At 35.7% G+C, this 26141-nt stretch overlaps 1 protein-coding gene across 5 annotated transcripts in view; it reads right to left on the bottom strand.

Annotated features, from left to right (window-relative positions):
- LOC128263426 (CUGBP Elav-like family member 2) overlaps positions 1-26141 on the bottom strand; it is a 119007-nt gene that overhangs the window by 73018 nt on the left and 19848 nt on the right. For 4 of the 5 annotated variants that reach the window (XR_008268440.1, XM_052998463.1, XM_052998462.1 and 1 more), the window contains exon 2: positions 5804-6739. The exons of the other annotated variant lie outside the window; for it this stretch is intronic. Coding sequence is in view for 3 of the 4 variants with exons in the window: in XM_052998463.1 (XP_052854423.1) it covers positions 5804-6519 (716 nt within the window). In the remaining variant the exon portion in view is untranslated. The remainder of the gene's footprint in view (positions 1-5803; positions 6740-26141) is intronic. 5 annotated transcript variants of the gene reach the window in all.

Raw genomic sequence — 26141 nt, 5'->3', positions numbered from 1 at the left:
CAGAGCTAACACCAAAAAACGGTTAGAGGAGAACCCGAAACTAACCGCAATTTTCGAGGCGCTTGCATGCGATAGAAATAGAAAAGGCAAACGAATAAAAAGGCTCAGAATGTAGATAAGATGTACCGAAGAATTGTATACCTTAAATTTATATTTGTATTGTATTTATAATTGAATCTATAACTTATAACTGCACTTATGCACCTATTACACGAGTTTCTTTTTATACAATTGCCAGTTGTACAATACTTTTGATGAATTTACTTATACTTTTAAATTACACAATATAACAATAAAAAACGGATATTTGGTAAAGTTTTATTTAAAAAGCTTTAAGTCATGGCTGGATCGAATTACAAGAATGGTAAAGTTTTAAGTGCACGATTTAACAACACACTTTAAACTAAATTAAGACAAATAATACATGAAATAAAATATATGAAACTTAGCTTAATTCAAATAAGGGAATTCAAGTTCATTTTTGAAATACAGAATACAATCACAAAAATAGTATCCCCGAAACTAAATAAAAACTATAGCATACCAAGCGGCGCCATTTTATTAATGCTTTCTGCACCAACCGGCAGCGACTACTTTCACTTTTCACTTTTTTTTATTTTATTCGCTGGCCGAAGAGAAACCATACAATAAAATAAACCGAAAATCAACATTGAGGATTTTTATTTACTAATTTTTTCGTTTCGAAGGACCTTTAGTTATTGATTTGGAGGGTTCATTGATATGTGTTCCAAAGGAAAACTTTTCAGACGAAGGGTCTGACCCACTCTCCCTTTTCGAGTGTGTGATTAATACATTTGGTCAGGCATTAAAAAAAACTCAGGGCAACCAACTCAAACCGAACTCTGTTTTATTTGACTTAACCACTTCAGAGGGCCATGTGCCGTGTGTTTTTGCTGCTCGTGCTCCCTTTTTTATTATTTTTATTTGCCCGACTTTAAGGACTCTTGAGTAATGATGGCCAGACCAAAAGTGAACTGAATCCATGGCGGGGACTCCGCAAATTTGCGGCAACCAGAGGTCGAAAACCAGAGGGAGAAAAGGAAAAGTGCTGACATGTTATTTGTGCAGTTAACGAGCTGAGTTATTTTCCAGGCAACAAACCGCACTTGAATACAATAAAATAAGAAAAATAAAACCAACAAACATCGGGTGAAAATATAATCAAAAGGGCCGAGTGGCCATACCAGCAATTTTTCCATCCCCTCATCAATTTTTGGTTTCTGCCTAACAAATTACACACAATTTATTTGGCTGGTTGAAAGTTTGTTATTTGTTTATTTGATTGGCGTTCATTAAAATTGAAAATGTAATGTTTATGCTTATTCAGCGACCCTGTAAAATCCCCCTTCATAATTTTATTTTAGTCTAACATTTGTTTAGTTATTATTTATTGTCATGTGCCTGATTCAATATTTAGTGTATTTGTTTCGAATTGGAAAAATATTAAAAATCAGTATATTAACTGTTTAGGAAAAATAAACAGGCCAATATTTGCAATTACAACTTAATACATTTCAAAATTCTTTATTCTACAGAATTCCATACTCTTCCCGCACATTCGTGCTAACTATGAAACAATTTTATGTATTCGCAAATATTTGCGCAGAGTCATCGTCTCCCCCTTTTCAGTGGGCGCACAACTCGTGCATGTAATTTATATGAAACTTTCTATTTTTATTTAAATTTGCGAAAAAGTAAACAGATGCAAGTCAACTCAAGCCAACTGACACACCCACACAAATATTTAACATATTTTTTGCAAATAAAATTTTCATAAAACAATAAAGGTGAAAAGTATGCAGACACACATGACACAAATGCATGTTGAGCTCAGCTCAAATTGCAACTATGCAAATGGCAAACATTGGACATCTGACGCATCCTGCCTCCCTTATACATTTGCTTTTTTAAACACTAAGAAAAAATTTAGCTTAATTTATAAGAACTTTTGTTTCATTTAAATTAATATTCTAAAATTGCAATAATTTAAATATATCGGATTTTATTATTGTATATTTAATTAAAATAAATATATTATATCATTGTTTAAATAAATTATTTATTTATTTATCGCTTAATATTTATTTATATAATGCTAAGTACTAATCTCAAATTATTTTTTGTAAAATTTATATTTCGAAACCTTTTTCTTGTAGTGTGCACAAAAATGCATAAGCTGCCCCTGTCTGTTGGATTTCGATTTCACTAGAACAAAACCCAACAAAAAGTCGCGGGAGCTGAGCTTTCTTACTGGGTTATCCTTGAATGTCCCTCAGCCAGGAGGTAAATTAGCTTTTCCTGGGTCACACACACCCACGAATAAAGAAATGTTGGGTGGTGAGTGGATGGTGGTTGCTGGATAAACCAAACAACAGAACACCAAAAGCAAAAAGCAGCAGCAACAATTGAAATGATACAAACACAGAGAACGCTGCAAAGTGAAATGCAATGCAAGCTTGGGTTATAAATAGACTGCAGCGGTGGAAAAGTGTTTTTTTAAGGCCAGAAGAAAATACAGCGCAGCATTCTTTTCAATTGCTTTTTTTGGCTGCTGTACACGTGGGCTGAAAAGTAAAGAAAATTCGGAAGAAAGGGAGAATATGTACCTGTGAAAATTGGAGAAAGTGACCTTCAGATTAAATACATACACTTTAAAGTATGTAAGTAATTCAAATAAGTAGTGGAAATCTAGTTCAAACATAAAAAACGCAATAAAGATCTGATTGGAAATCAATTGAGATGACAAAAAAAAAATGCAGGCTAATCAAACTATAAGTAAGTTTCTTTCCGATTTTGTAGGATTCAATTTCTCTGAAAAAAGTATAACTTTAAAGGTTTTTGTAGGAGATTTGCATTTGCGTAAATATATTATTCATTATTTATAGTAAACCCACAATTTTAAGAAAAATTTATTTTTATGTCTTATTTTTAAATCTTAGAAAGGTGTGAGTATTGTGCATGCACCTAAGCAAAGCCTAAGTTAACATTTTCTTTGAGCATTTCCCTTATTTTTCCATTTTCTACCTTTTGGCTCACGCATTCTATTGTCACTTTACCACAAAAGCTGTGCTGCTTTCTCAGTCCTGTTCTAGACCTCCTCCTGCAACATCCTTGTGTTCACTATGCTGGCATTATTTGCTTACGTGTCCAAAGCTCATATCATCCAACCACCCACTCATGACCACTTTAATAAATGAAAAACCTCTCTCAGAGTTTTGTTTTCCACTTCTATTTGTTTACCACTGCTGATGTTTTGTTACAGCATTTTTTTGTTTTGTTTAGTTTTGTTTATTATTTTATTTTGTTTGTTTTGTCGCGCATTAGGACAGAGTCATTTCACTTTCAGCTGAGAATTTTTTCCGTTGGGGATAAATAATTATTATATGAGCACCGATGACGATTTATATTATCTCTGCCTCATCTGGAGCTTCATGACGCCCACCGCCCAACTAATTGAATGCCACATGCAAATGCAACATTTACCCCGAGCTAATTGCATTGCAACACGCGCTTTAAAGTCAATGAACGATTTGGTATTTCGGTATTTTACTTAGCCGCAATTGCAGGCACGCAAATGTCAAAGATTTTTAAAATAGCCATAAAGTGCCTAGAACAAACGGAGACCTCGTAAAAAGAAGCAAAAGTGGCAAATTGCGCAAGCAGTAAACATAAAATGTCATACTCAGTGGGTTATAAAAAATTTACGCAATGTTTGCTTTTCTGTGAATGAAATTAGAGAAGGTAGCATGAAATAGGAAACATAAGGGCCACAAGAAATTGTCTAGAAGTTAAAAAAAAAAAAGTTTATGCATAGAGATATCAGTATAAAACATATAATGTAATATAATTTTAAGTAAGTTTTAGGTTTAAATAATTTTAATCATATATATATTATTGGCTTTAAAGTTTTGACTTAATAGTTTACAACATTATTACAGGTTAATCGAAAAATAAACAAATTTTTTAAGGAAAAATTAAATTCTAATTTATATTGTTTGAAACTGTTTTTTTTTAAGTTTGAAATCTTAACTTAAGAAAACGTTATTTTTAAATAATACAGCCATAAAAATATAATCACTAGCCTCTAGACCAAATAAAATCCTATTTTCATACACAAATAAGTTTTTAGAGGGTTTTCGCTGTAGGTGGTAACTGTCAAAATGGCGCCTCCCTTAGGCGCCAACTATTTGCATGTGTGTGAAGCTCAGACACGATGGGGGTGAAAACGGGGCACACAAATAACGAGAAACCCTTTACAGGGCCACAAATCAAAGGCAGAAACATGAAAACAATATGTCAAATGATATTACACATTAAATTAGTTAAGACCAAACAAATGTGAGTAATAAAGCCGCCTGTCGTGTGTCCTCTATGGTGTAAGAACGGAGAAGGGGTTCGTGTCAAGCATGTGCTCGGAAAACTCGATTTTCCTTACCCCTCACTCACTTAACTCTACCACCGCAAGCCGATTTTTACCTCGCTCCTTGGCTGGAGCACATTTTCGCCCAGCAGCAATTTGCCACGTGACATTTTCGTTTGGCCAAAAATTACAAATGTTTTTATTATTTTGTGTTTGTTTTTTGAATTCGCGATGCATGCATGCTTGGAGGCGTTGCCAAGGTGCGTGTTTTCGGGTTTGATTTCCTGCCGTGTTTACACTGAGGACATAACGTGACATGACAGCCCAGCAGCAGAGGAAACGAGATGGAAAAAATCAGAGAGTACATCTATGGTTTAATGTATCTTCCAATGTATCTTTTAGTTTTAAAAATAAATTTTACTTCCAAAAAGTTACAGAATAACTTTCTTATTTATGAGGATATATATTTAAATATTTAAAGAAGCATTGACAAATAAAGAGGACTAAGTCAACTTGCACAAAAAACCTAATTTTAGTCCCAACAAATACTCTGGTTTTCATCACTTGTTAACCTTGACTTGCAGTGTATATTTATGAATTAACCCAAATATATTAAGTTTTAATGTATTTTCCGTGTATGACTTTGGTCACAGGTTGTTAATGCGTTTTTATTTGTATAATTATACGGCTGCTCGTCGATTTCTGCTAATGAATTAAGTTGGATTTTAAAAAGCATTCTTGTCGTGCACGCAAACATGCAATCCACGCGAAACTTTGCGAGTTAAAAACCATAAGGGAAATGTTCACAATTGCTGTTATTATAGTTTCTTAAGCGAAGGGAGAATTCGTTTAAAATGAAAACTATGATTTTTAGTGAAGTAAGAAAAATTAGGGGTAGCTCATGTGTTTTGCTAATTAAAACTAAATGCAATTTGCCAATTTATGATTTTTGGTTGAGTTTATTCTTGACATTTAATTGATGTCCTAAAATTTGTTTGGTCAGAACTTTAGAAACAGCTATTAACAAAGTGTTACAAATTATACGATTCCTGTGGTCAAAATTCTTTCACACAAAGCCGTTCTTTTAGGTTTATAAATGGGTGTTTAAGAAATAAAGATGTTGTGTACACGTCAACAATCTTTCATACATTTTTTTAGAGTTCTTAATTAAGTTAAAACTAAAATATTACAAAAGTAAATTATAAAAGTATTAAAACGAATAACATTGTTAAGTGTTACACAAAATATTTAAGACATGTCTTGTTAGGTAAAATAATATTCAGTCAACGTATGTAAGTTAGTCAAATTCTGAGAAACAAAAAAGTAAATGGCAACATTGGGTTAAGGGCTTAGTGTGTTGTTGAGTTTGAGTTTGGGTTTGGCTTCCGGAAAGGATCTAAAAGTCGTCACTCGCACACTCACCTATCCCTCAGGCAAATTTTGAACTCCTGCTGCGAATCGTAGTCGCTGTTATCGATAAAGCTGCTGCGATCCCTGTCCCGTTCCCGTTCCCGTTCCCGCTCCCTTTCGCGCTGGTACTCCTGCATATTGGCCAGCTGCTTGTGGAACAGCTCCTGCTGCGACTGCAACAGATCGTGGTGATCCTGCAGGGCGGCCAGCTGGGACAGTTGCTGCTGGTAGGAGGACGACTGCTGCTGCGGGGGCGAAGTGGGCCTGGGCCGCTGGTAGGGATGGTGGTGGTGATTGGGCTGGTGGTTGGGCTGGTGGTGCTGCAGCTGGTGGTGCGGGTGCCGCTGCAATGTTCTGCTGGCCGTGTGCTGCGGCTGCTGGCTATGGGGTTGGTGGTGATTATTGTGGTTGTGGCTGTGCTGACTCAGATTGTGGCTGCTCTTCAGCTGGGTCAGCTTGGCGTCCACCTCGGCCAGGCCGAACTCCAGCTCCGCCTGGGCCTGCTGTTCGTAGGCCTGCTGCGCCTGCTGCAAACGCTCCCGCTCGCTGCGCGGCGAGTTGGCCAGCTGCTCCGCCGGCGGCTCGATCTCCACCGCCGAATAGTCGTAATCCAGGCGATGGTGGTGGTGGTGCAGCGACTGGGTGTTCTTGCTGTCCGCCGCTACCGCCCCCGTGCCGGGCGTGGCAGTGGCTATTTTGCCGGCCAGCGCGTCCAGCGAACTGAGCATCTCAATTGATCCGGTGGCTGCGGTCAGATGTGGCTAATCGATCTGTATTTGGTCGCCGGTTAGTTCGTTTTTTGCTGACATGCAGATACTGCTGGTGAGTCCGCGTTTCTTATGGCCTTTGCTCCAGCTTGAAAAAACTGCTCTTGGCCTTCTTTCGCACTCTTCTTGGTCTCTTAAAATGTTTTTTTTTTCTATTTTTTAATTATGGCTTATTACTTGCCTGAAGGAGAAGTTGGGAGGCAAATTGTAATGGATTAGTAAATTTAAATGAATATTTATTAGTTAAGGTAGATATATGAGTGAGGCGCAGCAGGCGACCTTGAGACAACATAACCAGGCATGCATGCAATATATCCCCTGTTTATTTTGTAGCTTAGGTCAGCTACATTTCACTTAAGCTCACAAACTCGAAAATAAAGAACCAGTTCACACACACACTCTTGCACACACTCGCACACACACTCTGTGTCTGAGTCCTTCTGTCTGTGGTCGTAAAATGCAAACACTTGAGCTAGAAAAGGGCCAGCTTGAAAGGCAAAAGGGGTTTCTGGGCTGAGAGGCTGCAGTGGTGGAGTGGTTGACACTCACATTGTGTGCAGTGCTTGTCCACCCCATCGCCCACCACATCCACATATCCACATATCCACATTGCCACCCCCACAAACACAAACATCTCTTCGAGGGAAGAAAGGCGATCTCCTCCAGCTTCTGTGGTCAAAATAATTGGGGGGACATTCAAATAAAGGAAATCAAGAGGAATGCTGAAGTTATACATTTATATATGTGAGGCAGACAGAATTCGTTGCACATTGCTTACACTTGTTCTGCAACAAAAATGAATATTCATTTATTATTTTACATTCCACTATGCTTGAAATTTAATTTTCAGGAAAAAAGTAAATCTTTTAAGTAAAGTTTCTGCAATAAAATAATTTGTTTAATAACTTTTTCCGCACGTAATAATTGACCTGATCACCAATTCCTATTATACTCGAATTTATACTCTTTTGTGGCTACTCTAAAAATTGAACATTTAAAACTTTAGAATCTTCAAGATTTTTTACTTCCTCCCTTTTTTTACTTAATCTGACTTAAAAGAATTACAACAATAAATACAATAAAAGTTATTTGTGTGTTATCTTAGGGCTGAGAAATTAAACAAGATTGCAATACTTTGTGGTCAGTTGAGGATTCAAGGCAATTTTTACATGGAAAAAAGGAGGAACAGAGTGGCAAACAAGTTGGCCGCACTTCATTCTGGCTTGCATTCTCTTCCACTTCTAAAAATATATCCTGTAGTCTTACAATCCTTATCCACTTTACTCAACACCTGAAAATATCTTCAATCAAGTTTGCAGCTTACAACCAAAAATCCATTGTATGTACAAAAAATAAAAAAAACCTTAAAGTTTGCTAAGTATCTTTAGCCAACGACGATTGAGGGGGTGGTGTTGATGGCAAATAGGTGCAGAGTGGGTGGTTGACTGGATGGGTGATATCCTGCTTGATGTTTGTTGTATGACATACTATAAAAGTCAACTTGAATGTGCTGTGTGAATTTCACCACACCGCCTTCTCCTTCTCCCAGAATCCAGCATTTCTCTACATTCTGCATTTCTAGTGCCTTGCAACTTTAAGTAGTTCTCCCCGCTCGCCTGCTCCTGTGGCAGGGACATCCTTTCTCTATCCGGCGCAATGGTTGCATTTGAAAGGAATTTGCCTTTTACAAGATTTTACTCTTTGCAATTTACACGCGTCGACCGCTTTTCCATAAGCACACAAATGCATCTAAAACACACTACACACACGTTTGGAAATGTGCTTGTTTGGTTGTTGCAAGCAGTTGGCTTTTGTAAATGTTACTTCCTTATTACATGGCATTATATTATTGCAGATACACAGCCAGACTCGGCTATCAAAGTAGTCCCGTTCCAGCCACAAATGGGGACAGAAAGGATATGCAGAGGCAGTTGCAGGAGCAGGAGCAGCAGCAGAAAGAAATGGTGGATGGTGGTGGTGGGAATAGCTTGCTAAATGCTTTGCAGGATGTTTGCCCTCACAGGATGTCTTCGCAGCAACAGAAACGGAAAGAACGAAATCATTGCGCCTGTAATTAGCAAGGAGTAGGTGGGCTTTGCAACTCAGTTTAAAGTTTATCTTGAGGAGCACAAAATTAATTAATTTCTTTCCAAATTATTTAAACATCTTAACAACAGAATTTGACCTTCGAAATAACATTAATATAGAAAGAAATGATTTTGTGAAAACGTAGTGAATAAAGTAGATTTGGCAAAAAAAAAAAACAGAACGTCTTTTTATGTATAACTAAAAGTTATATCGATTGCCAAGGAATTTTACTAAGAATATAAGAATACCTTTCTTCATTTCATAACAGTATAAATTATTTACAAGGGTCGTAATTATTTCAAATTAGCAAGTAATCAAAAAAAAAAAGTAAAAGAAAAATATAAGAGGTTGATTAAATATTATTCCAAATATTATTAATTTAAAATATCTCGTTCTAATAAAGCTTAAAGCAGTAATTGCTTGTGTAGTAGCTTTCCTGTTTAAAATCCTTAATTAAATGCATATTAAACCCAAATTTGCATTTGTCAATTTTTAATGAATTTCACTTTGAAACTTTAAAACAATGCTGCAACTTAATTAGGCATGCAGCTAATTACATTCAAAGAATATGAAGCTCAACCCACAGCCTCAAGGCAAAGGCGCCAGACAGTTTTTGTCCTTTTCATTAGTCATGGCATAATAGAATTTGAAAAGGCTTGAAGAACAGCGCTCTGTGCGTTATCAAAACTAACAAACGGACAAATAAAAGTTAAAAAACTATAGAAAAAATCATGATAGACGGGAAAATCCTTCTCAGAGCTTCAAAGACAAACGCACCATAACCCAAAAACATAAATCCTTTGGTGGAAAATAAATAAAGCGAACTGGCAAGAGGAAAATGAATATGCTACCCGTCGCAGAAAGATGAGGAAATATAAGTGGAAAAAAGTTGATAAGCGGCAACGGCAAAAGCTTTTTAACACCCGGCCAGCAAAGAAAAAAAGCGAAAGAGACACATTGAATGCGGATTTCCCACTGTGAAACTACGAATAAAAAAAAATTAATGGGGTTTTTCAAGTCATGATACTGACAGAGAGTGACTTAGAAAATATTGAGCGCTAAGAAAGCAATTTTAGTTGTTTTGCGGCTTTCAGTAAAATATGGGTTAAATATATAGCGAAGCTCTTTAAATAGAATTTGTAATGGAATACAAAGTATAAAAATGAAATAAGAATAAACAAAATAAAATAGGTCAAAGGGTATATATTTAAATGGCAGCATTTGCAATCCGCACTGTGTATAATTCTATATAGATTTCATTCGAGATATACACTAATTAATTTTCCCTTATTAAACTGAAAACCTCATATCTTACTTTTGAAAGCATTATTTGTTTTTAAGAACAAATATGTACATAATATTCAATTATCAGCAAAATTTGAATCTCATTTTCCCTGCCATTATTTTGCATTATGAAGCCGCACAAGTGCAAATATTTCGGCCAGCATTAAATCAAATGAATCGTTTGCTGCGGCACACAAACATTGTGCCACCTTGCAAAATATAATCCTGAGAAGGACGTAGAAACGCAGCTAGCGTCCCCAAGACACTGGCATAAATTGTCAGCTGACAATTTAATAAACAATGCAAACTCAGGGCTAAAATGATTAGACATTTATGGATGTGTGCCCGGGGCCAGAGCAATGTAAATATAAATGAATCGGGTAACTAATTAAGCAGCAGGACAGAAGGATGAACTAGAAACACAAATACTGAATTCTCTCACATAAATTATTTCAATGTTTTGAACCAAATCACTTCACCCCCACATCCCCTTTTAAATGTTTTTCGAGTAAAGCTTGAAGCTCTGAAATTAAATTTCGTACACAATTGCTGCCTTCGTTGGCTGCAGAGCAGAAAGTCTTAACCGCAACAAGCCAAAGTCACGATGAGCGGGAGAAAGCAATTACTTTCTGCTTTGCTTGTTGCTTCTCCTACAAGACGTCGGTGGTGGTGCTGCTGCCCCCGAAAAAAATGGGAATAGAAAACTTTTTGTGGCCCTGACAGCAGTTTATGCTACACTTGCTTCGACTCAAACTGTCAATATTTTACTTTAAGAAACCCAGCCACAAGGAGTCGAGGAACAGCCACATCATTTGCTATAAATTTACTTCATGCTGCTGTAACGACCCAAAACTCGACGGAACAGAACAACAAAGTAGCAACTTCTTGTGGGCGGTTCCAGACATAAATTCCTCCTTTTTGATTTTCTCAAGCTGACTATAGGGGAATACAATTTGAAATTATTTTTTAAGTCCTTTATATTTTACTTCAAAATGTTTAAAAAACCATTGAAATAACGTTGAAATTTTAGAATTAAATTTAGAATCTTGAAAAATTAAAATAAAATATTTCCAAAAAACGCCTGGGCTCAAATTTTTGTGTTTTAGTCCTACCAAAATTTATTCTGAGCAAAATTTATGTGTAAAAGATAAATAAGAAAAAAAAATAATTTTTAATGTTAGTCGTAGCTTCCAAAAATACGATATTGATTTTGAAACTTAACTTGCTCATACTTTTCCTATCCTCTACCCTTCGAACCCCACTGTATTTTGTGGTTGGTGCTGAACATGTGTTTTGCAGGCAAAGTTAAGACGAAACCTGTTCCAACGCAAATGCCAAACGACACCACCCACACCCAACGTGGCCACAAATTTTGAGGTCAGCCTGGGATGGTCCGGCATAAATCTGAGGGCAAACTACACCGAGGAAACCGTCTTGGACAGGACATCTCGGCCTCAGACTTCTTTGGGCGGTGTGGCGAGTCCTTGGGAACGGACTTTGAACCCCATGTTGATGCTGGTAATCAAGGCATTAAGTGTGTTTACTGTTTATTTTATTAGACTCTAAGGCTTAATAGCTTTTTCAAAAACGTTTTTGGGCTCGCCTTTGTTTCGCAGCCACTCTCGACCTCGCCCATTCAAGTATTTAATTAAAGTCAACTTTGATTTAATTAAAAGTTCTGGCGCTGGCCCAATATTTTGCCCATGAATTATTTATGCCAGCAAGTGCGCTTAAAAAAAAGGGGCCAAACTGATTAAGCCAAATAAACACAAAAGAGAGAGGCAATTGCGAATGGTAGAAAACAGGAAGTGCGACAAGTTACAAGTTTGCACCGCAAAATAGGAAAAACTCTTACTCTCATTAGCGAGAAACTTTACCCAGAACTGAGACTATACTATAACCTTCGTTATTTTCCCTAATTCTCTCTTCTTCCCTTTCTGAATGGCCAACTTTTGCGCTTAACTTTTTTGGTCCTCTTTGCGTTTGCTCACTTTTTCCATTTATCTCGTCCAGTACTTGGTCAATTTCCCGGTCAGTTTTGTAACTTTGTTGACGTGTCCTGCAATCGACTGTCGTCGTCTGCTTGGCATTAATCTGTCAATTTCCGTTAAAATTCTGCAATTGCACTTGTCTGGAACAAAGCACCATTTCCCGGCATATATTTTTTATTTATATTATATTTGTGTTTTCTCAATCAGCATCAAGTCCAATTATTTATTTCAAATTATTTTCTTTATTTGAACTTTAGTCAAAGCAAACAAAAAAGGATTTACTTACAATATTCAATTTCCAAAGAAAAAGTTTTACCCATATACTGTTTACTAAAATTTCCTTATTTTTCGGAAATCAAACAATGCTAAGCCAACGCAAATAAAAACTAACAAGTGTGAGCAGAACACAACAAAATATGAAAATCTCGCAAGAAGAAATATAAGTGAATAGTATTTGGCCATTTTTGATTTTATTTTGTTTTCGTTTTGATATCCTGTTAAAACAAGGGCATATTTTTTTAGGGAACACGAAGAAAATTTAGTTTTTCTGGGTAAAAGAATATCAATTTTTAAATTTTTTGGAACACCATTTATTTGACTTGTATAGTGTAATTGTCAGCCAATAATTTTTTTTTGAAGTCTAGGACACGGCACTGACCTAGTATAAATATTAAAACAGTAACTGAACGAATTTCCACTCACACCGAATTAACAACTGGGGAACTGCGACGACTCTGTAATAATTTATATTTATTTTCCGTTATCTATTTGACCAAAAATGGCACACTGCAAAATTACCAAAACAGAGCAACAGAGTCTGGTCTCATGAAATTTCTATTGGCAGTGGTGTGTGGGTGAATTTTTCGGTGGGTGGACAGAACTGCCATTGTTGTGTCAGGTCTATGTTCATGTACCATGGGCATGTACACTCTGCTGTTTGTTGTTTATGCAAATCTCAAATGCCTCGTAAAAGTAAATGAACAGACAACAGTAGGCAACGAAAAACCAAAAAAAAAAAGTTCTAAAAAAAGATCTAAAAGTTTCATATTGAAAATAAGTTGTCGCCCTCTGCGCCTCTGCTTTTGCGAATGATGATGAAAACTGAAATATTTGCTTATGGTAGAGATATGAAAAATGGGATAAAAAAGAATCCAAGTTTTTGGTTTTAAAATGATACAAAAAAAGTTGAATTAACCCATAAAATACAAAACTCAAGCTCCAGCTTAAAACTATTATTTAAAAAATAAATAAATGGAATACACCTTGAATATAATAATATGTGAATTCAACTTAGAATTTTATTATTTGTTTCGGTTAACATTGATAGGTTATAAATAGGTTCAAAATTATAAATTAGGAAGTAACATAATACTAAATTATAGTTAAATATAATAAGGTCTAGTAGAATATTTTATAATATACTTTCTTATCAAAGATTTTGTTGTCTTAACCAATTTCCAAGCTTTTCAAAGCTTTTAGTACAATCGATTGTAAGAAATGCAAGTTTATGGTTTAAGGCCCATTTACGATTAAAGAATCCCCTTCTTCACCCTCTTCACGAAGTGTCCAAAGCAATTAACACATTGTCCACCTTTTTAATGCTTCGAGCCGAAAGCAAAATGCCAAAACACTTTCGACTTGGTCTATCGATGAGAGGGCGAACAGTAAATTGCGTGCCAAACACTCGCAAACTGGACAATTTTATATCAGACCTGGCTCTCTACCTTTTATCGGACCCTTGTCCAAAGGTTGGGGGTTTGGGGGGATTATTTATGGAACCCACACACGCAGCTGGCGGTACATTTCTCATTTAACTGCCTTCACCATTTGCTAATTAATTCGAGAAATTCCATTTATTTCAACGCTGAAACAACTAAATTTCTTTCCTTTTTGCCCGTTCTTGAGCCGCAAGGAAGAATGTCCAAATCAATTTGTGTTGCGTTTGCTTTTTCGACTTTGGCAACGAGATTTGTGTTTTTACGACTTCTGGCATGTCCAGAGAAACGGGGAAACTGCCTTTTCCACAATTGCGTGTTTTCTCAACGGGAGAGGTTAGGATCGTTTAACTTCTGACCAACTGCTCACGCAAAAAATATGTTTACGAAATCAAATTAATGGCGTCCCGTTGATGTTTTATTAATTTATACGGCTTTCCTCTACTCCTCGTGGGGCTACGAAATAAATTATATTGGTCATACGACGCGTGGTTTGCATTATTGAGTAATTAAATACTAATTAAAGCGTAACATGAGCCAATTCCCTTGATTTTTATGTGAAGCCTTGTTGCGGGAAGTTGTGGTCGGGGAAAAATAATACTCGTTAACGAGGAAACAGTCGACTTTGTTCTTATCTCCGGATTGCGTCAGCTTCAATTAGTTGGGTGAATATTTTTTACATGCGCAGCATTTTTATTTCCTACAATAATTGGGTGTATCGAAATAAGTGCTCTTTGGAAATAATTCCCATTGAACTATTTCAAGCATATGATAGTCATTCAAATAACAATTAAATCATTCGATAGCTCAAAATGTTTTATATGAACATATTCAGAAGACCAGATCAATAGACAGCAACAGCAAACAAATATGGAACACCGAAGTTTGACAGTTATTAACTTTGATTAATGATCCGACTTATTGAACCCTTAAATTATCATATTCTTTCAACTTTAAGATAAAGCCTTTAACCAACTGCATTACATCCGGCTGGCAGAATGCTCTAAATAACAAATTAACCGAGAGGAGCCTTTGGAACCATTTTGCACGGCTAGACGACTTTGGTCCCGTTTAATTGCTCCGCAGTGATTTGCATTCTGCTCTGCCATAGTGGTTGTTGGTAAAGCCAGAAGCCAGACATTAAGGGCATGGGTCACATAAATGACACTTGTCTGGCTTTCGCTTCGGTTCGGAAAACTCCTCAACTGAACTAATTACTCGGAGAGTTTTGCCGACTCCCTTGAGAGTTTCAACAAAAAAATATGTATAAATATTATACATTGATAAATGCAATAAACTTTGACAGTATTGTATTGTCGTTGTTGATAAAATTGCATAAATAAATATATTTTTTTCAGTTTTTCGTTGCCAACAACGGTCTTTTTTTTTCGTGCCATTTGCTGTTCTGTGCTGACATGTCACTCAAATTGTGCGACGTTCGATTCTGTTTGCCCGACTTCCTGCTCTTGTTGTTTGCTCTTGTTGTATATTATATCCTATCATAATCTTCCCTGACACGCGATGCTTCTGTTCCCGCTCCCGTTTTTTTATGCTTATCTTTAACTGGGTTCGTTTGTTTTCCATCCGCTGCTGCTTGTGTATGTCCTGTCCCTTCAAATATGGTTGCGACCCATCAATTTGATGTTGTCAATTTTCGTGAAAATTTATTGTTTGTTGCCTTCGAAATTTGACATTGTCATGCAGTTCGTTAGCCATTTCTGGCAGAATTGTGATATATTAAACAGTTAAACAGTTGACAGAGCATTGCAGATGGTCAGAGACAAGTCCAAGATATGAGTAGATCAAAATGTAACCTGAATATTCGAACCTCTTCTTAAAAAATTATAAACTAACAGTCTGATTTCATTGCCCCGATTTTTTAAAGCTTTAATACAAGCATTTCTTTTTCAAAAAAACTCAAAAAATTAAAAGATGTTATAACGTGAAAATATGCAATGCATTTTCATTTAAGCGAAATCAATTAATTAAGAAAATGCCCGTCTACAAAAAAGAGCTTTCTTCAACTCACAATACTCATTGAAAATACTTATATAAATTCAGATTTTGTAAACCAATCAAAAGATCAAAAAGAATTTAAATGTATAACATACATTTGAGTAAAACGTGTTATTTATTAATACGCATTGATTCCAATTGCCAAAGCTTAAGGAACATTGAAATATAGAAATTAAAAATCAGCGAGCAAAAGCAAGCCGTCTGTGAAATCTTTCCTCGCTCATATTTCCATCTAGCGGCGGCACATAAAAATCTAAAATATCCTGCACAAAAAAACAGGTTTCCCTCAGTACTCAATTTACAGCGCGCTGCATTTAAATCTTTTTCTGGATGTGTGTGCATCTGATGTGCTTATCGGGTCTGCCATAGGTTTTTGTGAAATAAATATTTGGTGCAGCATTCGCACACAAAATACACAAAAACAAACTCAAATACGCAAAACCGGTATAAAGAAATCAGCAAAAAAAAAAAAAAAAAAAAAAAAAGGTGCAGGGAACACACAAAGCTGTTGACATGTTGTGGAGGATATTCATGGAGTGGATGCTGCAGACACAGATACGGATTGAATGGGTTATACAGCTTGGGGTAGGAATTCCTCTTCCTCGCGCCGGCGATTGTTTATTTTTGGGCTTCATGTTAATTCGTGTGTAATAGACAATGTGGCCGAAATCACCAAAAAGACCAAAAGGGATGTGCCAAAAAATATACAGTTCAAATCCTTTTTGCTTACGCGGTATATTTTTGTTTGCTTCCTTGTGTCAACCCGTCGCACGCTTATCAGAAAGGGTTTTGCTTTGTTTTACACACAATCTGCAGGTGTCCTGTGACTTTGACCAGTCACTGGACCTTCCCCTGTCTGAAGGCATCTCTATCTGTGATTCGCCTTTGTGTCTGACCGTAAACAAAAATATTATCAGCAATTTTCCCTTTTTGTTTGTTTAACCGGTACCGAAAAGGGTTCTTTTCTCCATTGAAAAACTGTAAAATTGAATTAAGTTTGTGAAAATATGCAGACCGGAATTTAATTATAAATTTTCACGGTGATTTAAAGAGATTTAATGTCTAGGGTCAATTGAATAAAATGAATTTTCTATATATTTTATTATTTTATAAGTTAGATTAGAATTTTTGTATTTCAAATTAAAGATTAAATTAGTATTATTTAAAGAATTTAATTTTATATTTTAATAACGTTAGAATAATAGAGAAAATACTTTATTTGATGGTTATTTAATACAGATAGACTATTATAAAATAAAATCTGTTCCTTAATTTAATAGTAAATCCCAGTGGCGAGTTAAATAATTAGGAGGAAATTTAAGTTTCAGTGATTTTATGCACGGCGTTCATTTAGCATTAAATATTAATTTCCTATTTATTTTCATGAATATTTCACGAACCCGTGCTCAATTCCAAAAGACTTTAATAGTTATCTGCAAAACATAAATATATTTTACAGCAAACGGGATATTAAAGCTGGGCCAATCTGCACTTGCTAAACCGAACTACATCAATAATTGAATACAATAAATGTGCTCCAGAACACAGTGCGTATGAGTTATGTTGTCGTTGCCGACGTCGCCGTCGTTTGTCGCTTGTTAATATGGCTCATAAATAACACATTTATGACACACGCACGGGCCAGGGCGCATTACAATGAACTCACACGGACTTGCATGCATGTGTGTTTGTGAGTGCGAGCTTACACACACACTAGCACACTCATTTGTTTGGCCTGTCCGTGTCTCTCTATTAGCAGCTTTGATATGCAAATTTTGCGCCTACATAATAAAGTTGCGCCAGATTTTTAACCCCCACCAACAACAAACACAAATACACGCACACACCACGCCCACTTGCACACACACACAAATGCAAATCCTAATAGTTTAATATGCTTATAATTGTTGTCCGAAATTGTACTGTTGGCTATTTTGTTTTACTCGTGTCTCTTTGCATTTTAAATATTTTATTAATTTCCTATATATTTTTGACTATTTACAATTTCGTCGACGGCGAGCGCTGAGTGCATTTGACAGACAGACAGGCATTGTTTAGGCTTTTCTCCCCCTCAGGTTTGATTTATGTTTTATGCATTTTACCAAATGAATTTAGTTTATGGTAGAATATTCAATACATATTTTTATACATATATAATCGCTGTCAGAAATGCTCAGTTCGTCCACGACGGAAGTGGCGAACGTTTGTTTGGTTTGCAGACACTTTTTTCGAAATTTGCTATGCGGCGTGAAACAAATTGTTATATGAAAAAAGGTTCTGAGAAAATTTATCGATTTAAAAAACAATACGTGGAAGAGATATTTAGGTATCTGCACTTCGAAGTTCCATCCATTTTTAATTGAGGAAATTATTTAGGAAATTCGAAACTATTTTTTTTTTTGCTTATTTTAAATCCTGTGGGATAATTTTAAAAATTTTGGGTTTTATTATATAAGATTTATTGATTGATACTTGCTAAGCTTATGTTGAAATTACAAGTATTAAATCTGCATGATTTAGTTTTCCGGCTGCGGTAGTTTAACGGCATTAGATAAAATTTAAAGAATATGCGTTTAATTGCGATTTCCCATTGCAGAAGCGAATGCAGTAGAGCCTTTCACTTTCTTGCAATCGAATTGAAACATTTTCAGTGATTTTACTTCCACAATTTCAGCCGAATTTCTATCTATAGGAGGCGTATGGAAGAGGCCCTGGGAACTTGGCCCAATTACGTCCCGGCACAAACACAAGCCGACGTTGTACCGCGCCAGACGCCCGAAAGTCGGCAAATGTTTTTTGTTTGCTCTGGTTACGGCGACTGGATCTGGGATCTGGCTTGGCAGTTAAACCGCACTTGCGGCAGTCACCTTGTCGATTGCTATCTCCCTCTGCTTTGCTTTTCCCATCCCCCTTTCTCGCTCTCTCTTTTATGGAAAAATCATGGGTGGTGTGGTGGGGTGGGGTGGCAAGTGGTTGGTCGATGTACCCTGTCATAAATCTCACAATTTCTGCATGAAACTCAGCTGCGTTTTGGCTTCGCTTTATTGCCGCCAGTCGACGCGACTCGTTGTTGCTTTTCTACTTTTATATATATATATATAGAAAGTTCAGCGAAAAATGTCTTAATAAAGTCTCCTGAATTTGCGGAGATAGGAGTTCAAAGGAGCGAAAGCGAGATACCCTGCTAACATCTTTATGTCAAGGACAATTTTATGCCTCCCCCAGCCGACAGACAGATACAGAGATTACATTTTCGTCCCTGTTTTTACGCTCAGATTTGGCTTTACGACCATGGCGGCCTTTATTTTGGCAAATATTAACAATTATGTGGGGAGGAAAATGTTTTGCACTTTGCAAATTGAGAGCTGCTAACTCTTTCATAAGATTTTAATGGTCTGTCTAGGGATTCTATTCATAATTAGTTAGTTTATGTCGTCACCTGTTCATATTGGTAAATTATTGTAAGTGCTAACATTTTAATTTAAATGTGTAGGCATGAAAGAATAAAAACCACAACCTAGGTACAATCATTTTACTATTTTTAATTTCCGTCCCGGTTGCTTCAATTTCTTTATTTAAAGACCCAAATGGCAAACTTGACTTTCTTTTTCGTTCTAAGACCGACTTCATTAAAACTGTTGTTTCATGGCTGATGGCTTGTTTGTTTTCCAGTTTGTACTTTTTTTTGTGTCGCCGCTGGTGTTTCTTCTCTCAACTAATTCAATAAAGTTTAGTTAGAGGCAATTTCCCGCCCAATTTTCTCCCAGCCCAATTAGCGCACATCTTTAGCAACAGCTTTTACCATGTGTCCCCGGCTCATGTCTTTATTAAATGCTCTCAATGTCTGAACATCTGCCATGACCATATGGAGGGGGTCTGCGACTATATATATATATATATATATATATATATATTCGCCCGGTTTTCTCCATCTCGTGCGTTGCGTGTGGCCGTAATTTAATAAATTTAATGAACATATGCCACCAGAGGAACATGCTGAGATTGAGGAGTCGGAGGTGGAAAAAGATGTTCCCTGGGCGAAATACAAATAAACTTCAATGTCAATGGGCATTTGGCTGGGAACAATTTTTCACTGCTTCCCTAGAAATATACATAAACACACAAAAGTTGGGGAAGGAAGATTATGTAGACGTGTTTCCACTGACTCATGATTGATGTCTTTTGTTATTGTTCTCTCTTTTATGTATTTCTCATCTCGTTCCTCGCCCCCAGACTTTTTTGGTTTATTAGATATAATATTTTAGTGGCCTTTTGTGAGTGTGTTTGAGTCCTCCGCCCTTTCTGTTATTTGATGCGCTCCAGCAGACATGTGTTTACTCTTGTTTCCGAGTGCTAAACTGGGAGAGAAGTGGAGGTGGCAAGACAATATATATTTTACGCAATTTTTTTCTCTGTGCATAACAAAGGCACTTAAATGATGTCTCTCTCTCTCTCCTTTTTTTCACTCTAAATTATGCTCCATATGGTCTTCATCCTCCTTTTTTCGCCAACAATAAATGTTTGCCACATTTTTCTTAACATTTTCATGGAAATTGCTCATTTTATGTTCAAATTTTGTGAGCTTCTTTCCCTGCTTTCTTTTTTTTTTTTGTTTGCAAAAATTGTTTGTTTTTATTTATATGGGCGGGTTTAATTGGCCGCACACACTCATAAAAAAGGGGAAGGAATGCGAGTAGAGGCCATAAAGATTATGTTAATGCTTATAAAAAATTCGGTTCAAACTGGTTTCGGAGTCAGGGGAACAAGAAGACGGCTTTTGCCTTAGTGGAAGCAATAAATCACTTAGATAACGTATAATGAATAGAAAAGCTCTATGAGCCAGTTGGTCATTATTTAACAGCACTGCAAGCGGCAGAAAAAAATTTTGAAACTATTTTAAGTAAAGTGAATATTTATTTAAAAAAAAATTAAAAAAAACAAGAAAACAACAATAAGAAAAATTTCTTAAAATTATAACTTCATCGGTTTGGAATATACAAAGGAAAAATAAAACAGTTTGCCAACCTTTTGGTGCTACAGACATTTAAAGAAAAAATGAGAGACAGAAGGGGGAACAAATTTTCAATTATGGGGCAGAAATTTTTCAGAAACGCTCACTAATGTTACAGGTTTTCTGTATTTTTGTTTTTTATGTGACCCTAATTTTTCCAACATCAAATTTGCAACCCTTAAGCACTAAAAAGTATTCTATATTATTTTGATCATGTTTTAGTTTATTTAAATTATCACGTATTCGCACCATATTCCCAAAAGAAACATATTCGTATTGTTTTAAATTAAAAATGTTTTAAATTTAATCTTTATAAATGTCTTTATAATATGAATAAGAAAGCAAACGATTTAGTAATGTCTATATTCAAATCCGGAAATCCCATTTTACAGGGAATTGGATTCCACCATCAGTTACGCTCAGTTGCAAGCCCACATTGATACCGTTATTTATTTGGCTCAGATGTTGCACAATTTACTGGCGATTTTCACTGCATTTTTTATGCTTTGCATTGCGGTTGAGTTTTCTGAATCTTTTTTGTTGTTGTTTTCGAGGCGTCAGCTGACGTTGGCATATATTCAATACATTTCCTTTATGCCTGCGAACGGGAGCTAATTTGTTTACTGTCGGGCCCAGCAATATACTCCGCTTACATTTTCAGTTGCGGGGCAATATTCCCTTTCCATCATTCATTTGTGCCAGCTGGTCAAACAGTTTCCATAGTACACAAAGTTATTTTCCATTGGGTGGCAAGTAAAACAATTTCAAAATTAATTTTTAAATTCTGACCGAAATAACTTTTTTAATTAAATTTCTGCCTTACCCCGGAGTTGACTTAATGCCACGGAGTTTAGCTAATACTTAAACAATTAGTCGAGAGCCTCATCTTTCTCCCATTTTGTTTTCCTTTGTCTTTTACTTTCTGTTTAACTTCTTGTGTTATGTTTTTCATGTCGGCTTCTTGTTTCGCTGGTTTACCTTTTTTATATATTGTTTTTTAAGTCAAGGGAAATCCTTTGCTGTTTTAATTTTAGCATGGCTGTTGAGATTTGTTCGGCGTAATAAGGTAATTAGATGTGAGGTCTTAAGGGACGTAAAGCAATTTAGAACTGATTGCGAATCTAATGAGTTTTCAGAGGACTTAATGAATTTCTTTTCAAAGTCCATCCATGAGAAATGGTATAAAATTTTTAATCGATTCGCTGCCAGAAATTCAGGCCAATTCTTAGTGCGGTGTAGCTACGCATTTATTTTATTTTCATTTTCATAACAGGAGCTTAACCTGAATGCAGCGTTTCGCCAGTCGTTACAACCGAATGTTTTTGCTTCGCTTATTGTTAAACAATTTACGGGCTTAGCCGCGATTGCATACAAGTTGAATAAAAATGTTTTCGTTTGCATCGAAAGCGTTTATTCATTGGCATTTATTAATTAACTATAAATGAAAATATATTCCCTCTGCCTTTCGCTTTCGATTCAATTATTGGAGACGAACAAAACAAAATATTTTACAAGCGAATTAATTTTGATAGAAAACAATATATTTTTTTTTTGCGGTGCAAAACGGGGGCAATTAGTGAAGAATAAAACGAGGTTAAAACAACCCGAAAAAACTGAACTCTGTTGTATAACATTTTTTTACTGGGAGTCCAAATAAAGCTTTTAATTGTTGCCAATGGATTACTGGTTTACTGTGCGTATACTTAATGCAGGCCAAGTTAATTCATACAGATGTTAGTTATACATTATTTTATAACGCTCTGTGTGTTGAGTTCGTTTAATGATTATTATGCATTTATAAACATACCCTGCATAAAAAGACTGTTATTTAAAATACATTAACGTGTTAAATAAAAATATTTTGCTAACCAAAATATAAGAAACAGTCATAGCTAAAGATATATAATAAAAGGTATAGTTTCAATTATTATTATAAAGTACACAAAGCGCTCCAAAATATGAAGGCAGCGCCATATTTTATTCAAATAAAGAAAAAAAATTGTTAAACTTAGGGTATATATAGATGGGTATCAGTTCCATGTCCCCCGCTAATAGTTATAAAAACTATACATATTCACATGAAACGCTTTAAAAACATCCCATTGGCTATTTATAGATTATTTTGCCGTTGAACAAAATTTGTTGATAAGCAATTAATTGAAATATGATTGCCAATTAAGTACATACTTGATGACCCACAACCAGTGGCATATTTTTCACATTTAAACTCATAATTAATGCAGCTGGCAATAAAAAATTATAAAATAAAGACTGTATCTTTAATTAAAATTTGCGTGGATAATGAAAATCCGTGACGGGCAGTTTGTGGGGGAGGGGGGGCAAAAAAAAAAAAGAGCAAAGGCTTGTCACGTGCAGTCTAGTCTCAACAACTAATTGAAAGGCAGACGGAAGGAAAAGTAAACAAAATTTCCATGCAAAAAAGATGACGAGGGGGAAGGCCTACAAAGGATGGCGAAGGAAAGAGCAAGGAAGCAAAAAAAAAAAGTGGAACACAGCTGCCGACCGACGACGTCCTTGCCCATCGTTATTATCCTGTTATCTCTCTAATAATGCCTCAGAGAGTTTGTAATTAAATTTTTCAAACACTGACGTCGCCGAGAGTGGCTGGCAGAGACTTGCGATCCGCAGACCAGATGCAAAGATACAACGAGGAGGGTATACACACATAGATACAGATACGGAGCAGCAGCGGGTGTAGGGGCCCCGCTCACATAAAGAACGTTACGCGCACGAGTGCCACTAGTTAGTTAGATAATAACGCTCAACGGAAGCCGCTCAAAGCGGAAACGGAAGTGAAGTTAAGCGCACTACTAAGCAGATACTCCGACGCGACAGCGATGAAAGGACACGAACGGGTGGAGGTGGACAGAACAACAGATGGAACAGGACTTATTGATTGAATGTTGGGGGGACATGAAGAATAAAACCGATTGAAAAGGAATCCAAATGACTAAACGAACGAGCGGATTGAATTATGCTTAATCCGTTCTTTAAGTCGCTTTTTCAAGCGAGCAAATTTATGAAAATGTTACATAATACAGAATTCACTCAAAGAACAAATAGGTAGGAAAATTTAATATGATTTTTACAACTGAAATTATATATATATATATATATATATATATATATATATTATATATATATATATATATATATATATATATATATATATATATATATATATATTATATATGTACGTATAAAAAAAAAATACAATTCATGCATAATGTTATGATAGATCCTAATGTAATGTAATGAAATGTATTTATAGGTTACTTTTGTTCAAAATAAAAATTGACAACTTTTAGATTCGAGGATTATAATTATCTTCCGGTATATTTAAATTGTTTTCTGCTTTATACATTGTAAATGCAATCTTTGACAAAGTCATTTTATTAATACATTTTCGTCCTCAGAAGTATAATAAAATTATATTCAATTGTGAAGTGGATTATCAAGTTTGTTGTACTCCTCCTTTTCGTTTTGTTGGTTTTTCCTTTCCTTATTTAATTCATGCATGCGGGGCTTCCGACTCACACTAGTACAAGTTAGTAGCGTAGGACGCTTATGTCCTGGTGGAAGGGAAATGGTGTCAGTCTGGCAGCGTTCGACTTTCTCCCTTCCACCAGTGAAGTGAAACCGCAGACTGGCAACGCAACAGTCAAGTCACGTCAAAGGCAGTCTATCTCCCTTACCCTTTTCCCTTTTTCCCGCTTTTCCGTCTGCGTATTTCATTTCACTTTGAATTCGTCCGATGTTCTATTTAAATGGTTACGTAATTGCATAATTATGGGCAAATGTAAGTTGAAACTTGTGGTTTGTCTCGCTCTTCTGTAAACAAGATTTCCACAAAGAGTTTTGGTATTTGTTGTGGGAGGAAAATTAATTCAGGAGAAAGCATTGAGGGAGGTCACTGAACTGAGAGGGGACTCTGTAGCTGGAGCGTGGTACAAAATCGATGGGGGGCATACTGAATCCGGAATATAAATGACAGTCATAATTCAGGTTTTTACAAAAATATCTTTTGGGGTAGCAAAAAAGCTTTGAGATTTCTTATGTCGAAACAAAATACAAATCTTTAGAACCAGTACCAAGCTGTACGATGGACTTAGTAAAATATTGGGGTAAGTTAATGGCGTAGTTTTAAAATTTGCGGTATGCTGGTAAATAAAATCACGTATTTTAAAACAGTTACAATGAGGAAAATATTTGTATAAAATTTAATTCAACGTTGACTTCCTTTGGAGAAAAACCTACGGACGTCAGTTAAATATTAAATTAAAAAAATTATATAAATAACGTTACAAAAATAATAAGTTAACAAACTTATATATTTTTGTTTCATGGTCCAAAATTATATGCGAGTTTTCTAATTACGTATTTAGCATATAAGTTCGAAAAATATGGCTCAATCTTAAAATCGTTGTAATATAAAGCAATGACTTTCAACTTATAATTGATATTAAAAAAAAAATATTTTCCCAATGTCAACAACACATTTTAAAAGCCAGTAATCCTGGAAACAAGCACGCACTCATCTCCACCTTAAAATTAGGAATCAGCAGCCCAGATGTCAAGGATTTAATTAAAAGCTATAAATCAAATGCCTGACAACTTTATGCAAATTCTGTTGAACAATTTGTAGCCTCTGGTCACAATTCAAAAACCAGAGCCAACATTTGCACATTTAAAAAAAAGCACAGCAAAATAAAATGTAGAATGCAATTTATAGCATTAAAATGCTTGAGGTAAATAGACAGCAAAGAATATTTTCAAATCGCCCTCACGTTTTTTAATTAAAACCTCGTTTCCTTTTTCCGGACTTGCCCTCTATCTCGCCCTATATTTTCCCCGCATTCTCGCCGTCTTTTGCTGTCAACGGACTACGCGTGAAAAAACGCGAACAAGAAAACGCACTCGCTTTTATTTCCGCTAGGCAACCACGTCGGCACGTGATTTGCGACGAATTTTCATTTTTGTTGATTTTTGGTGTTGTTTGTTTCCGCGCTTGCGGCTAGCAATTGGCAATTTAATTTTTGCGGTCTAGCATTTATGCAATATATTTTTAAAACGCACTTGAGTAACACATTTTCGGGTGCAAAATTGACCTAAAATTGTTGTCCAATATTTAACTTGATTTTTGCCTTGCAGTTATTTGACCAATTTCGTCAATTAAAAATGAATATGTTTTATTTTGTTTGAAATGTGTTTAGTGTTAACTAGTTCGAAATAAATGCAATGGGAAAACATTTTAGAAAAAGACAAATTTATTTATTATTTTAAGTTTAAACGTTTAGTCTTTATTCTCAGCCAAAAAAGAAATATGTAAATTTGAAATTAAATTGCCTTGCTCTAGACCAGCACGATAACAAAAACACTCACAAATTATGCACACACAATTGAAACGAAGCGAAATTTCAGTTTGCCACCATCGCACACCCCACGAATATATTCGTT

The sequence above is a fragment of the Drosophila gunungcola genome, unplaced genomic scaffold, assembly GCF_025200985.1.
Source record: "Drosophila gunungcola strain Sukarami unplaced genomic scaffold, Dgunungcola_SK_2 000001F, whole genome shotgun sequence".
In the NCBI taxonomy this organism is placed as follows: Eukaryota; Metazoa; Arthropoda; class Insecta; order Diptera; family Drosophilidae; genus Drosophila; species Drosophila gunungcola.
This window is presented reverse-complemented; position numbering and strand designations above follow the sequence as displayed.